Genomic DNA, 16108 nt, shown 5'->3' on the forward strand with positions numbered 1-16108 from the left:
CTCCGAGCCTTTTGTCCGACTCATGGCCTTAATATCCCTAACCCACTTGCAGCCCTTTCATCTCTGACACCAACTCCTGGTCTCCCATTATCTGATCCAACATAACCCTCCTAACTTCCTCAGTGTTCCTCTATCCATGCCCTACATTGAGTGCTGGGAAACGATTCAATGAGTTGATTTAAAATTCTGTTTAAATGGTTTTTAAAATCTTTAGAAGGGAAAAAAGGAGGAGGGAGATGTCCTTTCAAAAGACGTGAAAGTAGCCAAGGGATGCCATGAGGTTAAAAGTGGTCACTGGAGTGATTTAAAGACATTAAAGCCTCTTTGCTGAGTTGGGCGTGAGTGTAGCCATTAACCTACTGTTTTTCGCAGTGGGCCCTGAGCGTTAGCACCTTGTACAGACAGAACCAGTGAAGCCAAGAGTACAACCTGTTGGGAAAAACTCACAACCGGGTAATAGAGTTTTCTAAATTACTGTGTCATTTCAGACCAGTAACATATAGGGATGCTATGAATTCAGAAGACAAAGTTGTGATCAGAGCCTGGGTTTCAGTTTCTGTTGGAGCAATAGCCACAGCATGGCATTGAGGTTGCCAGGTTGGGTTCATATCCAGGAATCCATATGACAAGCTGAGGCAGAGTTGGGGATCTGAGGGTGGTTGGGTGATCTGGGGCTAATAGTAAGCATGGGAGAGTAGGCAGGATACAGCACAGACATGAGTATGGGTATGGGAGGATGGGGTGGGTGGGGCTCCAATCAGCACATATAATAAGCCTGCATGGCCATTCTACCAGTCTTGAAGATAGCTGAGCAGATGAAGCAGGTAGAGCAGAGCTGTATTAATTCAGGGCCCCAGAGCCAGGGACTGAGCGAAGAAGGTAAAGTCATCTTATTTGTTATAATCTTTAAATAGATCAGGGTTTTAAAATTAATTAATTATCTACTTTATTTTTTGATTGCACTGGGTCTTTGTCGCTGTGTGTGGGCTTTCGCTAGTTGCAGCGAGTAAGGGTTACTCTTTGTTGCGGTGCATGGTCTTCTCGTTGTGGTGGCTTCTCTTGTTGTGGAGCACAGACTCTAGGGCCTGTGGGCTTCAGGAGTTGTGCATGGGGCTTAATTGCTCCATGGCACGTGGAATCTTCCTGGACCAGGGATCAAACCTGGGTCCCCTGCATTGGTAGGTGGATTCTTATCCACTGGACCACCGGGGAAGTCCTAGATCAGAGTTTTGAATGCTGATACGTGTTTAGATTTGGCCCAAACAGAACACATGCTTAAGGGTGGAAGGAAGGAACAGTTTGTGAAATACATAGTGTGTGTCAGATGCTTCCACATAGGTTATCTCGTTTGATTCCCAACAACACTGGATGGTGGTATTTACAGATGAGCAAAGTGATGCTCAGAGCGGGCAGGTAACATACTCAAGATTAGACACCTGGTAAGCGAAAGAGCCGCATTTAAGCGTGGGCTGAAACTGTGGGTAGAATCTGTTTCCGAAGCACATTCTCTTCTTGTCCATGCTACTGTCTACTTCTTTGGGTAGAATCAGGTTGGGATCAAGGGTGGTGGGAGAGAGAGGAAATAGTCTACTAATGTGTTGGTAAGAAGAGTGAGACATTTCCCTTCTAAGCAAAAAGAAGTTACTGTTAAGTAACAATAGTTTGCACCTGACTCATTGGAAAAGACTGATGGTAAGAAAGATTGAAGGCAAGAGAAGGAGGAGGAGGAGGAGGAGAGGGCGGCAGAGAATGAGATCGTTGGAGAGCATCACTGATTCAGTGGACAGGAACTTAGGTGAACTCTGGGAGACAGTGAGGGACAGAGAGGCCTGGAGTGGTGCAGTCCATGCAGTGGCAGAGTCGACTTAGCGACTGAACAATTAAGTAATTATTTTTTTAAAAAAGGAGATTTAGAGAGGAAAGTACTCATACCTTCTAAGGGTATTTTCAATTATGTATCATGTTGCTATGAATGGAAATAAATATTGGGTTGGCCAAAAAGTTCATTTGGGTTTTTCATAACCAGCTTATGGGAACCTGAATGAACTTTTTGGCCAACCCAATATTAAATAGACTTAATATTTATGCTGTTTTAATAAACTGTTTTATAGAAAAAGCATACTTTATTGTGTGCCTCAGTTATCTGTCCCTGAGGAAATTAGATGGTTGGCCTGTCAAGGCTTTGTTTTAGCCCTTAAGGCTGCTAAATAAATGGTTCTTGGAAGAAAGCAAAAAATTGGCCCCTTTGGCTTTGCTCCTGTGGACCTAACTGTTATGAAATGATGGCTGATATCGCATTTCACTCTCATTCTCTGTTCCTGCTAGAGGCTGACTCCTATCTCACCCGGTTCACCGTCCCTCAGACATACAATTACTCAGTTCTCCTTGTGGATCCTGCTTCTCACATGCTTTATGTCGGCGCCCGGGACACGATCTTCGCTGTATCCCTGCCCTTTTCAGGGGAGAGACCTCGAAGGGTGAGAGATGAGAGTGGGGAGGACCTCAGATTCCAGAGCATGTGATTGGGTCCTTGGTTTTATGGCATATGAGGGAGGGTATTGTGGTAGGAGGGGGAATGCTGGGTGAAAAAGAATAAGGGTAGATAATCAACTTCATTGTTTCAGCTGAGGGTAATTGGGGGGGTCATGGTGACTGCAGAGGCTAGGACGGAGGTTCACGACGATGCGGAGGAGACCACAGTGACCAGGGTTCAGGTGGCAGTGGGCAGAGGAATCATTAACATCACATTGCTCTAGGGCAATAGCTTTCAGACTTTTTTGATCATCCCTTAGTAAGAAATATCTGGTACATTTCGACCCAGTGCACAAAGTATGTACTGAAAGAAAACTTTTGAAACAATATTTACTCTCCTACATGTGGTACATTCTGATGTATTCTATTTCATTAAAAATAATGTTGGTTGAGATCTCACTGCTCATTGATGGGTGGAGACCTCCAGTATGAAAAGCAGTGCTCTGTGGTTGGGAGAGGGGGTTCTGTCTCTGAAGTTCCCAAGTTGATGGAGGTTGTGGAATTGTGTCACCTACCCTGATTTGGGAGGGATTTGGGTGAGAACGTGGGGGAAATAGTCACTCTTCCTTTCTAGATTGACTGGCTGGTGCCTGAGGCCCACAGACAGAACTGTAGGAAGAAAGGCAAGAAGGAGGTAGGTATAAATCCAGGCACTGTCCTGGGTGTCAGCTGAGGCCTTGGTCCAGCCCTCCATAATGCTCCCATCCCAATGGACCCAGGCAAGGACTCTAACACCGTACCCAGAGCTGCATATAACTGTCCTAACCCTCCCTTTCCTTGTGCCTGCTGCTTCTGATTCTAACCATCTCTGACCCCTAGGACGAATGTCACAATTTTGTCCAGATTCTCGCCATTGCCAATGCCTCTCACCTCCTCACTTGTGGCACCTTCGCTTTTGATCCGAAGTGCGGGGTTATTGTGAGTGACAGGGGTGGGCGGATGGGAGGGGTCTTCTGTGATCCACTGTGGCAGGGGTCATGGTTCAGGCAGCCCTTGTGCATGATAAACCTTGTGGGTGAAGGATGCCCTTATAGGGTAGAGCCTTTGTCCACTGAAGGAGGGTTTGGAAGGGAAGGGGAGGGAGGTTGTCTGTAGAAGGTGAGGAATACGAAGCGTAAGGAGGGACGTAGTGGGATAGTGAAGGAAGTGAGGATGCTAGCTGGGCTGAGGGGAGGAGCTTCAGAGGCCAGTAATTCATGGTTTCCTTGCCCCGTGCCTGCTTTGTCCAGGTAACCTGGGTCCGTTTCTCAAACACCGCTGTCTGTACCCATGTCTTCCTCCCATGGCATGTAATTGACTTTCATCATTTTCTCCCACCTCCACTGTCAACCTTTTTCCGTGTGGGCTGTGACTGTTTGCTCTCACGGCTTCTGAGGTCACTGCCCACTAATGTAGTACATGTTGGCCTCATACTCTGGATCTTGCCTTCAAGGTGGGCACTCTGTCAACGATGTTTTCTTCTTAATCCTCTTCATTGCTGCTAAAGCCCTGGGCATCTCCAACCGTAAACCCAGGCAGGCTTGGGACATGGATACCCCTAATAACATGTAGATTGGCCATGGCCTCAAAAGCCCCTGGGGTTGGTGACATCTTAGGAAGGGTTTTAATGTTTTTGACCCTTCACCTTTTCCCATCAGTTACCTGGTAGTCAAGTATTGTTATTCTGGCAGCACACGTTTGTGATCAGTCCCTGGAATGCGTCAAAAGCCTCAAACATCCTTCATATTACTGGACACTTTTTATCCCTTTCTGCTAGGGATAGGAGGGAGTGCAACAGTTCCCTTTCCTGACCACGGTCATTAATAGTAGATCTTGACTTGATCCTCTTTGCCACATGGGTCTACTCAGCATATACCTTGAAACCTCTTTGTTAAACGTCATCCTTGTATTTTTGACTTAAGAATGTTCTAACTGTGTATATTTGATGCCTTAGTCAGTCCCTCTGAGCTCTCCCTAGAGGGAGTTGGGCTTATGTTGAGTTATTTTCATCATGCTGGTGATAGGCTCCCTGTTGAGGTATGGCTAGTCCCCTCATCCTGGGAAGGTTTCCCAGTTCAGAATGATGTTGACAGTCTCTGTATCCCTTCAGGTAACATTGAGAGTCTAGTTTCCCTGTGGTTCTCATGAAGCTCCCCAAAGTAGCAGTGGCGCAGCCATTGCCATATTTGTCCTTTCCCAGTATATATAGGATCAGGGAGCCCATGGATGTGAATACCAGAGCCACGGTTTACAGATGGTGCCGTCGCTCCAAGCTGGTTGCACAGGGCCTTCTGTTCTTCTTTGGCTTTAATGGTTATTACATAAGTATCTAGACAGAAAATGTTCTGGACACACCTGTTAGGATTGGTGTGACGTGGACCCTTATCCTTTTTTTTTTTTTTTTTTTTCTTGAGGAATATCAGCAACCAAGAGTGAAGCTAGGGGCCTGTGGTCTGCACTCCTATGACTTTCAGCTCTTTTTCTGAACCCTCCTATCCAGCAAGCTCATGAAATGAAGGATCATCCTTTAATCAAGAGTTGTTTATAGGAAAATATAAGTCACAACTAGCAACTGTGCTAACTCTTCAAGCATCCCAAGACTGCTCTCTAGACCCCTTGAATGCTCTCTTCTGCTTTTACCTGTCTTATCCTGCTACCTGGCAGTCCCCATCTGCGTGAGCAATTTCTTGCCTTGTCCTTAGTGCTGAACTTCTCATGTCCCAGATGGATGACTTGGAGACTGTGTATAACTATTATCTGAGAGCTTTGACTAGCTGATCCAGCCATAACAACTTGCTCAGAGTTGATTGCTCAGAAGAATGAAGGTTACTACAAAAGGAAGCATAGGACCTGCCAGCTCTAAAAATGCGGAGTGCTGCCCTTCAGTGACAGCTCATTAGACATGGAGGAAAATATTTTAATTTGTTTTGTTGAGAGAGCTCCAGTGATTAACAAAGATAAATTTTAGACTTAAAAAAGCAGCACCAACATCACTGAGAAGAATTGCAATTTAACTGAGTGTCTACTCTGTTCAGGCTTGGTGCTAGATACTTACATTCACAGATGAGGTTAATTCTTATCACCATATCATGATATTTATTTATTATGATAGTGATAGCACATCATGATAGTATTTATTTCCAGTTTACATGAATGAAACAGAAGTTCCCAAAAGTTAGGTAAAAGTCAGAGATAATGCTGGCCAAGGCACAGCCAAAATTCAAACCCAGGGTTTGTCTGGCTCAGGTCCACTACCCTGTCCTTCTAATCCAGCCTGCACCCTAAGAGGAGACGTGAGGTGGCTTCAGTCTTATGTGACATTTGATTTGTTTCAGGTAACAGGGACCACCTCCCCTCTATCCCTCACCCCTAATCTTTTAGGAAAGGTCCTTTATATGCCTTGCATTCTTGCTGGCCAAAGTCAAAGGATGGGTTCCAGCCCCACAGATTACTGAAAGCCTGCCTACGTAGCTCTGGCTTTCAACTTCAGAGACTTGCCTTCATCCCAACTGACGCTGATAAGACTGCCAACTGACACATGATGACGTAATGAAGAGTCTCAGCATTCAGATAATGTGGTAGAGTAGTCTTATCCTTTTAGACCCTAATGAAATGTCACTTTGAACATACAGTAATCATAACCTATGTAGTTAATAGGCTCAGTTACTCAAAGGCTATAAACCTACATACTATAATGATGCCATTTGGGAAAACTGGAAGAAGATGAGTTTTTGATGTGTTGAGTTTTAATAGATCATCTTTGTAAGTCCAGCAGTCAAGTGCAAATATGGACTAGAGTTTGGAAGACATCAGGCTTTAGAGAGGGGAATGATTCGCACAGAAAGTCTGGGCAGAAATGTGAAAAATTAATGAGATCTTGAAGGAAATATGTGAAAATGACTAAGGATACATGATTAGAGGCTTGGAAAGCAGAGAACCAACCAAAGGAGACAGACAACCGATAGGAGGAGGGGCTCCAGGAGGCAGAATTTCAAGGGAGTCAAGAAGTAGAATATTTCAAGAAAGGGAGTGAATCGGAAGTATTCAGTAGTGCAAAAAGATCAAAGAGAATGAGAACTGAGAAAAGGCTGATCCTTTTAAAGTCCTTGGTGAAATGTAAGGGTGTAGCTTCAGGAATTGTTTTCTAGGAATAACAGGTGATCCAGGTTTGATTAGAAGCAGTAGTTTGGGATCGGAGAAGGCAATGGCAGCCCACTCCAATACTCTTGCCTGGAAAATCCCATGGACAGAGGAGCCTGGTAGGCTGCAGTCCATGGGGTCGCTAGGAGTCAGACACGACTGAACGACTTCACTTTCACTTTTTACTTTCATGCATTGGAGAAGGAAATGGCAACCCACTCCAGTGTTCTTGCCTGGAGAACCCCAGGGACGGGGGAGCCTAGTGGGCTGCCGTCTATGGGGTCACACAGAGTCGGACACGACTGAAGTGACTTAGCAGCAGCAGCAGCAGCAGCAGCAGCAGTAGTTTGGGATAAAGAGGCGATAGGTGAGCCATTTTTTTTTTTTTTTTTTGTCTTTCTCTGACTCAAGCATTTATCAAGCCAGTGACTAATAGTCTTGGAATATTAATCTGGGGTGGATATGGAGAGTAAATTAGGGGCAAGGCTAGGCAGTATGGAGAAAAGGAGGCAATAAGACAGGCCAGAGCCGCACGTAATAACCCCATGTTCAGAGAGCCTAAACATCTTGGTAAGCTCTCATTGAACTGTCATCTTTCTCCTCAAGCTGCGATGTGCCCAGTGCCACACAGGGTAGGTGGTTGTGCTTCTGTGGGGTCCTCTGTTCCAGAAGATTCTCGACCCAGTATTCCCATGGACAGAAGAGTCTGGCAGATTACAGTCCGTAGGGTTGCAAGAGTCAGACATGACCTAGTGACTAAACAAAGCAGCAGCAGTCCCCTTTGAGGGAACATCAGATAACACCTGATTTTAACAGACTGTCTTCAAGCCTCTCTCAATAAAATGAAACCCTGTTTACCAACCGCAGCAAGTAATGGAGTAGTCAGAACGGGCCGGTGGTGCACGTATGCTCAGGGGACGTAGATCTGAGTTGCTACTCCCACTACCGTCACAGCAATTAGGCTCCAGCAGCATCATAAGTCCATCCTGGTTTGTGAACTAGACATATCGTGCTGGCACTTCATGTCATAACTGATTCCTAACTGGCCACATCTAACGTCCCTGCCAGTCCAGGTTGAAATCACCCCTGATTTTCATTTTTCGATGTTATCTTGAAGCCTCTCTTAGTGCTGGATGCTCAGCTAAGGGACTGTCTGACTGACTCTGTACAACTCTTAGACCTCTTGCCCTCGCCTGAAACCCCCCAACCCAGGTCAGTCTCTGGAATCCCTGGATGAAGAAGAAACTTCCTCACCAAATCTTCAGGTTCTGACCCGAGCTTCAGGTCTTCATTGATTTTGCAGATTCCCTTCCCTCCTGTCTATCCTTGATTCTGGTTCTGTCTGTTATTTGTTGGGTGGGATCAGGGGAAGGATGGCCCTTCTCTCTAGACCCCTGGGCTTCAGATGGTCCTATATCCACCTGTACTTTCCTTTATCCTTCTTAAGGATTCCCGCCCTTGGGAGGCCTGCTGTCTTCCCTGGTTCTCCTTATCCTGTAGCACGTCCTCCAGCCAGTTGTCAAGCTGGCAGTTCAGCAGCATTTCAGAGCGATCTACCTTTCAGTCCCTCATTTTCTTCTAGAGCATGTGGGTGTCAGGTACTATGGGAACCGAGGGAAGAGGAGTAAACTGATGAAAAGAGGGACGGCAGCGATAGGGAATACAGGAATGGGCGGTGGAATCAGGAAAAGCAGACTGGGAGTACAGGGATGGTAGTGGGGGAATGAGAGATGAATGGGAATTGGGTTTTTTCTTCATCTGACCGTCTTTGTAATTCTCACTGCGAACTTCCCCATGACCTCTAAACCAATTGCCCCCTTCTGGTCTGTAGGATGTGTCCAGTTTCCAGCAGGTTGAAAGAATTGAGAGTGGCCGGGGGAAATGTCCTTTTGAGCCAGCTCAGCGGTCAGCAGCTGTGATGGCTGGTGAGTGGGGAGAGACCAGCACCTGTGACTTCTTGCTAAAATCGCCTCCTTCCCCACCCTGCTGTTTGAATTTCTGTGTCCTTTCTTTTCTTTCCTTGGAATGTCTATTATCCCCACATCTCTTTCTAGCTTTTCCTGTTCTTCCCAGAGTGCTTGTGTCCTGCTTTTCCCCACAGACTGCCATTTCCCTTGCTTTTCTCTAGAGAATGTGTCTGCTCTTCACAGTAGACTGTGAACGTTTCCTTTGTTGCCCTTATTTCTTGTAGTCATTTTTTCCTCAGTAGAAGAGGAATCTACTACAATGCATATTATAATGAGTTTGCAAAAAAGTATAAAGAACATAAGAAATCTTTTAGAACAGCACAGTTCAAAAGAACTTTGTGTGATGATGGAATTGTTCTGTATCTTCGCTGTCTAATATGGTAGCCACCGGCTACATGGGCTGTTGAGCCCTTGAAATGTGACTAGTGCAACTGAAGGGAAGAATATTAAGTTCTGTGTAATTGTGATTTAAATGTAAATAGCCATTCATACCTAGTGAGTACCATATTAACAGAGTTCTAGAGTATTTCTACTCTGAAAACCACGCTAGTATTTTAGGATATTTCCTTTTAGCCTTTTTATGTCCACACACATATATACTTATGCATGTATATTTTGCTGGCCAGTGCTTTGTTGCTCAGAAGAATCAGTACTACTCCTACTACTACTAAGTCGCTTCAGTCGTGTCCGACTCTGTGCGACCCCATAGACGGCAGCCCACCAGGCTCCTCCGTCCCTGGGATTCTCCAGGCAAGAACACTGGAGTGGGTTGCCATTTCCTTCTCCAATGCATGAAAGTGAAAAGTGAAAGTAAAGTCGCTCAGTCGTGTCTGACTTGTAGCTACCCCATGGACTGCAGCCTACCAGGCTCCTCTGTCCATGGGGTTTTCCAGGCCAGAGTACTGGAGTGGGTTGCCATTGCCTTCTCCGAGAAGAATCAGTAATGACTATTAAATAAATTTCTTCTGTTACTTCCTTTGAACAAGTTATATGTATACAGTTGCTCAAGTGTTGAGTGGTTCTATCACAGATTATACCTAAGCTTTTCTGGAGAATGACTAATTGTTTGGTAGCCACAAAGTAAACAGTTTGTATGCCACATAGCCTGTATATTAGGTTAGACCACTCCACATACACTCTGCAAATTCAGTGAAAACACAACCATTTTTCTCATGATAGTTTAAGATAAGCAGGTTAATAGAAATTTTATGAGTGTGTGTATTATGAAACTTTAAAATGTCATGCTTCATGGACATAAATTTGAATATTGTCACGTGACTTTATAGCATAGGCATTTCTATATAATTTAAAAATTCTTTGTGAAGAAAAATTTTAATGATATTATTTTACTCAACCTGTGAGCATATGCTGGTTTAACAATTCCAAATCATTTATGTGAACTTATTCTCAAATTGATTTAGTTCAGTTCAGTTTTTACTATTGTCCATAACACCAAGGGCTTCCCTAGTGGATAAGGTGGTAAAGAATCTGCCTGCAATGTGGGAGACCTGCGTTTGATCCCTGGGTTGGGACGATCCCCTGGTGAAGGAAGTGGTAACCCACTCTGGGATTCTTGCCTGGAAAATCCCATGGACGGAAGAGCCTGGTGGGCTACAGTCCATGGGGTCACGAAGAGTTGGACACGACTGAGCAACTAAACCATCACCACTATAACACTGTAGTGAACCTTTTTGTATATAAATTTTTGTCCTTATTTTATATTGTCTCTTTAAGACTCTTGTAAATGGATTGCTGTATTAAAGGGTGTGAGTATTTTACAGCTCATTATCTGTTGCTAATTGAGTTTTTAGAAAGGGTATACCAGTTTACACCCTAAATCAGCGGTAAACGAGTTTTTTTCTCACATAAATTTCACTGTATTGTTTTGTTATTAAACGTCTTCTTTTTTGCTGATTTGAGGCTAAAAATGGCACCTTGCTTTGATTTGTATTTCTTTGAATATTAGTGTAGGTAAACATTTTTCATGTTTTAGTACTTACTTTTATTTCTTCTTTGGTCAGTCCTCTGCTCATGTTCTTGGGCCAATTTTCAGGTAAGGTATTAGTATTCCAATCTATATCTTTTCTTTTGTGATTATATATTTTAAACTAAACCCTTCTTCAGTTAGAGAGCAGGTAAAATTTTCTTCTCAAATTTTTTCCCAAACATTTTAACTCTAATCTATTTGAAGTTCATTATTCAAATAGCATGAGAATGGAGTCAAAATTGATTTTCCCCAACCAGCTAATCAGTTGACTTTTAGCATCATTCATCATACTGTTTTTTCTTTCTTCACTAAGGTTGCTGCAAACTTTATTATAAAATATCAGACAATTAAAATTTTTAACTATGAAAACTGCTTATTCGAAATAAACAAGTGCATTTTCTTGGAGTGTCTGCATTGAGATGGCAATATAACCTTCGAAACTCCGCTGGGTCCCTGGCCTGATGGCTAGTGTGTGGTGCAGAGCAGGAAGGAGTTGTATTACTTGTTTTTTTGTTTAAATTGATTTTTATTGAAGTACAGTTGACTTACAGTGTTGTGCTAGTTTCTACTGTACAGTGAAATGAATCAGCCATAGACATGTATCTGCTCCCTTCTGGACTCCCTTTCCCATTCAGGTCACCACAGTGCAGTAAGTCGAGTTCCCTCTGGTATATAGTATGTTCTCATTAGTTATCGATTTTATACATATTGTCAATAGTGTGGACAATTTACATTTTAATTTAAATATTGCACAGTATTTTATGAATAGCAAAAATTGGGTGTAAGATCTAGCATTAAGCTTTTTTCTTATGCATGACTTTATAAGAAAAGTCTTAAAAGCTATATACAAATTAAGTATTTCCCTCTGAAGTGCTGTATAGCGCTATGATGCAATTTTCTCTTGGTCTGATGTATGCCAATACTTAGCTGGGGCTTTTAATGCTGATCTATTGTGCCCTACTGTCTCTCTGCTTTGAAAATATTAAATCGCAGATAGAAGACAACAGCAACATTATTTAAGAATTAGAACCCAAATTCCCAGTTAGGAGTCATACAAATGTCTTTTTAAGGATAATAGAGGTATTTTGAAAGAAAAGTAAAAGCTCTTAGTAATGGAAGTATTAGACTATGATGGCAGGAGTGTTTCTTATTTTAAATTATAAAAATTGCAACATGCATTGTGGGAAATTGGGAAAATATGGAAATGTATAAAGAAGAAATTAAAAAGCTGATTGTAATTCAGTCATCACCGGGGAACCACTATTATTATTTTGAGGTATCTTCTTTTATTCTGTGTGTGTACATGTATTATAAATATAATATGTGTACATTTATAATAAATTGGAATTATGTATATTTCACTTAGTATTGTATACTGAGCATTTTATCATCGTAGAATTTGTTTAATTATTCAAAATTAGATTTTTTTAGTGATTGCATACTTTTTCATCCTATGAATATAGTACAATTATTTATTTCCATATAATTATACATTCAGGTTTTAAAATATTGCTTTTATAAATAATGCTGCATAAGGAATCCTTTTATATAAATTTTTATGTAAATCCTTTACATGAATCTAGTTACATGGCTTCCCAGGTGGCTCAGTGGTAAAGAACCCACCTGTTAATGCAGGAGAAATGAATTCGATCCCTAATCAGGAAGATCTCCTGGAGAAGAAAATGGCAACCCACTCCAGTATACTTGCCTGGGAAATCCCATGGACAGAGGAGCTAGGTGGATACAATCTATGGGGTCACAAAAGAGTCGGACATGACTTGGCAACTAAACAACAGCAATTAATTACATCAGTCAATCCAAAAAGTAGGATAGCTGGGCCAAAGGATATAAAAAATTTTTATAGTACTTGATGGATTTGGCCACATTTGCTCTTCAGTTAGTCCTACCAGCAGTGATGAGAGGGTCTGTTTCATTACACCCTGTTAGCTATAACCAAAAATAGTTAATAAACAGAAAACAGTGACTTTCTCCAGAGTCCAATTTGATGTTTTTGATTAGCATTTCTATTAGATCACAAGAGCTTTTCATGTGTTTACTGGTACTTGTATTTCTTTAGGAAAAAGTCTCAGAAATCTTATCTTCAAATTTGACATTTATCTGCACTGCACTGAGATAAAATTAAAAAAATGATCTCAATGTCTCTATTTGCACTATTCCTGTTTAGAAAAATGCAAATATTTTGACAGTAACGTTCGCATTAGCCTAAGATCGTCAGCAATCTCTTCTAGTCTTCTTTGCAGGGTCTGTCTTCTGTTCATCCTTTAAATGCTGGGGTTCCCAAGATCCTCTTCTCTTGTATTCTTTGTGACTGTGATCTCAGCCAGCCCTATGGATTCTGTTTCCACCAAATTCTGATGCCTCCCATATCCTCTCTGGAGCTACAGACCACACATCCAGCTACCTTCCAGACAGCTCCACTTAGATGTCCCACAGGAATCTCGGAATCAGCATGTCCCAAACCGAGCTCATCGTCTTCACTCACCTCCCCCAAACCTTCTCCGCCAGTGTCCCCTTCTGTGAGTGCATTCGTGCCATCACACACCAACGTACCTAAGCTGGAGAAGGTGATTTGTCATCTTCGGCCCTCCCGGTCATATCTGGTAATAAACAGGGCTCTTACAAAGAAGAGCAGAAGGGAGCTTTTGTTTTCTCTTGGGAATCCATCTCCTGTTTTTCTTCTCTCCTTTTGGTCTCATTGCATCTTTTGACTACTGCATCAGTCAAGGAGCCCTGTACGTGTTCCAGATGTACTGGCTGCTGCCTGCATTTTGGGGTCAAGCTTATCTCTTAAATCCATGAGTGTGTGTACCCTGAGACTAGCATTCACACACCAAAACGAGATAGTTAGAGAAATCCTATATGGCCAGCAGAGGAAAAGGTAGGGTAAAAACCGCATCTCCAATGAACTATAATTATGTCCTGATAATAGACTTGAAAAAAAAGCTAGTATAATCCTTAGATAAAGAAATATAGAATATTAGGTCAATAGCAGTCTATCCTGGGCTTTCCAGGTGGTGCTAGTGGTAAAAAACTCACTTGCCAATGCAGGATATGCAAGGGATGCCAGTTCAGTCCCTGGGTTGGGAAGATCCCCTGGATGAGGGCGTGGCAACCCGCTCCAGTATTCTTGCCTGGAGAATCCCATGGACAGAGGAACTTGTCAGGCTACAGTCCATGGGGTTGCACAGAGTCGGACATGACTGAAGCCACTAAGTGCACACACACACACATACACACACATACACACACACACCAGCTGTCTACCCTGCAAAGCTCTGGCCATGAGAAGAAAAGAGAGAGGAAGAAGCCAGGACAGGATATGTTTAAAGCCCTCTTTTTAAAGCCAATGAGTGATAATTCTTATTATAAACCTTCTTTAAAAGTGGGCATTTTGATACCAGAGTTAAAATTTGAACGCCTCAAGGGTATAGTGAAATCTTCACTACCATGGCTTGTATCCTAGTCTGTCGATGTTGAGATATTAACATATCTGGGAAGTCTGTGTTCACAGACTTTACCTCTGAGCAAGTAGAGACCTATTTCTGCACATAGTTGTCACCTTTCTTTGGCTGTGATTCTTCATCTTTGTGGTTTTCAATCTTGTTTTACTCATATTTCTAAAATGACAGTATCTTAATTTGGGGGGAGATTTATAAAAATAAAAGATACTAACTACAAAAAGCATTCAGTGAATACAAAACAATAGAGAGGAGAAAATAAAAATTATTTGTTATTTCATTAGTCAGAAACAAGCATCAGTAACACTGTACAGTTGTGACTCCTTCAATCTTTCCTGCAACTAAAGATATATATATATATATATATATATATATATAATTTTTTAAAAATAGGGTTGAATTACACCTGGTGTTTTTTTCTGACTACCTTATTCACTGAATTCAGCACTTTGGGCATCACTCTCTGTGACGTATCATCTTTTGCCAGTATCGTAGATGTATATTTTCATGTTTACTAGCTTGATCTGGTCAGCAATAATTTCCCAAACAATTTCTCAGGGATATTTTATTGTATGAACAGTACAATAGAATATTTGAAACAGACTGTTCCGGGAAATTCAGGGCATGGGATCCTGTGGACTCCTGTGGACTCCTGCCCCTGTGACTGTGAAGGCTGCTCTTCCTTTTCCTCTGTGTGTGTGTGACATTTGTGTTGTAAAACCCTCGGTATTCTTAGAACACCTGAAGCCCTGCTGCGCCCTCCCAAAGCACCCGATCCCTCCTGCGGTCCCTCTGTGGCCCTCCACTCTTCCACCCTGAGTGAACGTGCTCTTCCGCAGTTCTAGGCTCCAGAGTTGCTGGCTGCCCCACTGATCCCTTAGAAAGTCTTGGGACTTTACCTCTGGCCACTGCATGGCTGTCTGTGGTCCTTTAATGTTTCCACAATATTTTCGACTGTTCTCCCTCAAACACATCAAGTTATGCTTCCAAAATATTTATAACTCTCTCTTTCACCACATCTCCCCCATTCTCAGGGTATCCATGACACAGCTTCTGTCAGAATTTTGGTCTTAAAGTGTTTCGTATACAATGCTTTTAGAAAAATTTTCATTCCAATTCTGGCTTCCGTATCAACTTCTCCCCCACCCCTACCCGCCCCGTCCCCCCCACCCCAGAACTACTGAAGATTTTTTTATTTGCTGCTCCTTAGCTGCCAGAAGCTATGGCCCAAATCTTATTTTCTCCCTTCTGAAACACTCTGGAAGGAAACGGGATACCATTTTGTAGTTGTGGCCTCCTGCCTTAGGGCAATAAAGCAAGCGTATGGCCCTCCAAGGTTCGCAAGCTGCCGCAGCCGACGCATGATGAATGCCAGCTGTGCGCCAGGCCCCACCTGGGTTTCTCTGTTTATCTCATTTAACCTTTAGCACTGCTCTGAGTAGGACTTCCCTGGTGGCTCAGATGGTAAAGAATAAGCCCGCAGTGCAGGAGACCTGGGTTCTAACCCTGGGTCAGGAAGATCCCCTGGAGAAGGGCATGGAAACACACTCCAGTATTCTTGCCTGGAGAATTCCATGGACAGAGGAGCCTGGTGAGCTACAGTCTATGGGATCGCAAAGAATTGGACACAACTGAGCGACTAACACTTTATTTTTACTTTATCTTACTGCTCTGTGTGGAAGGCAGTATTATCCATATTCTAATTTGAGGAACCTGAGGCTTAGGAAGGGTAATTTGCCTAAGTTCATACTACTAGTAAGTATTCAGAGTTCAAACCCAACCCTTCCTGACTCTAAAATGCTTGGATTCCTTTCACAAGCTTGAGTGATAGTGTAGTCTCCCCTCCCACCTCCTGACCTCCCACCTTTTTTTTTGCCCTGCATCAAGTGTTTTTAAGTTTAGCGGTTATCATTTCAGTGCCTGAGACATGCAGCTTCACAGGAGCATCTGTGAACCCGGGTTGCAGGGCTTCCCTCAAGGTGGCCCTGCCCTCTGCTGCCTCCCTCAGCGTGCAGGACCCCGCA

The 16108-nt window shown here is 42.9% G+C and overlaps 1 protein-coding gene across 4 annotated transcripts in view; it reads left to right on the top strand.

Annotated features, from left to right (window-relative positions):
* The window catches only part of SEMA4F (ssemaphorin 4F), a 31354-nt gene that overhangs the window by 753 nt on the left and 14493 nt on the right, over positions 1-16108 (top strand). For 2 of the 4 annotated variants that reach the window (XM_060413924.1, XM_004006110.5), the window contains exons 2-5: positions 2326-2477; positions 3107-3166; positions 3352-3450; positions 8483-8576. The exons of 1 other annotated variant lie outside the window; for it this stretch is intronic. In XM_060413924.1, coding sequence (XP_060269907.1) covers positions 2326-2477; positions 3107-3166; positions 3352-3450; positions 8483-8576 — 405 coding nt within the window. The remainder of the gene's footprint in view (positions 1-2325; positions 2478-3106; positions 3167-3351; positions 3451-8482; positions 8577-16108) is intronic. One more of the 4 variants, XM_004006112.5, reaches the window with a different exon arrangement.

Source organism: Ovis aries, chromosome 3 (assembly GCF_016772045.2).
Source record: "Ovis aries strain OAR_USU_Benz2616 breed Rambouillet chromosome 3, ARS-UI_Ramb_v3.0, whole genome shotgun sequence".
Lineage (NCBI taxonomy): Eukaryota > Metazoa > Chordata > Mammalia > Artiodactyla > Bovidae > Ovis > Ovis aries.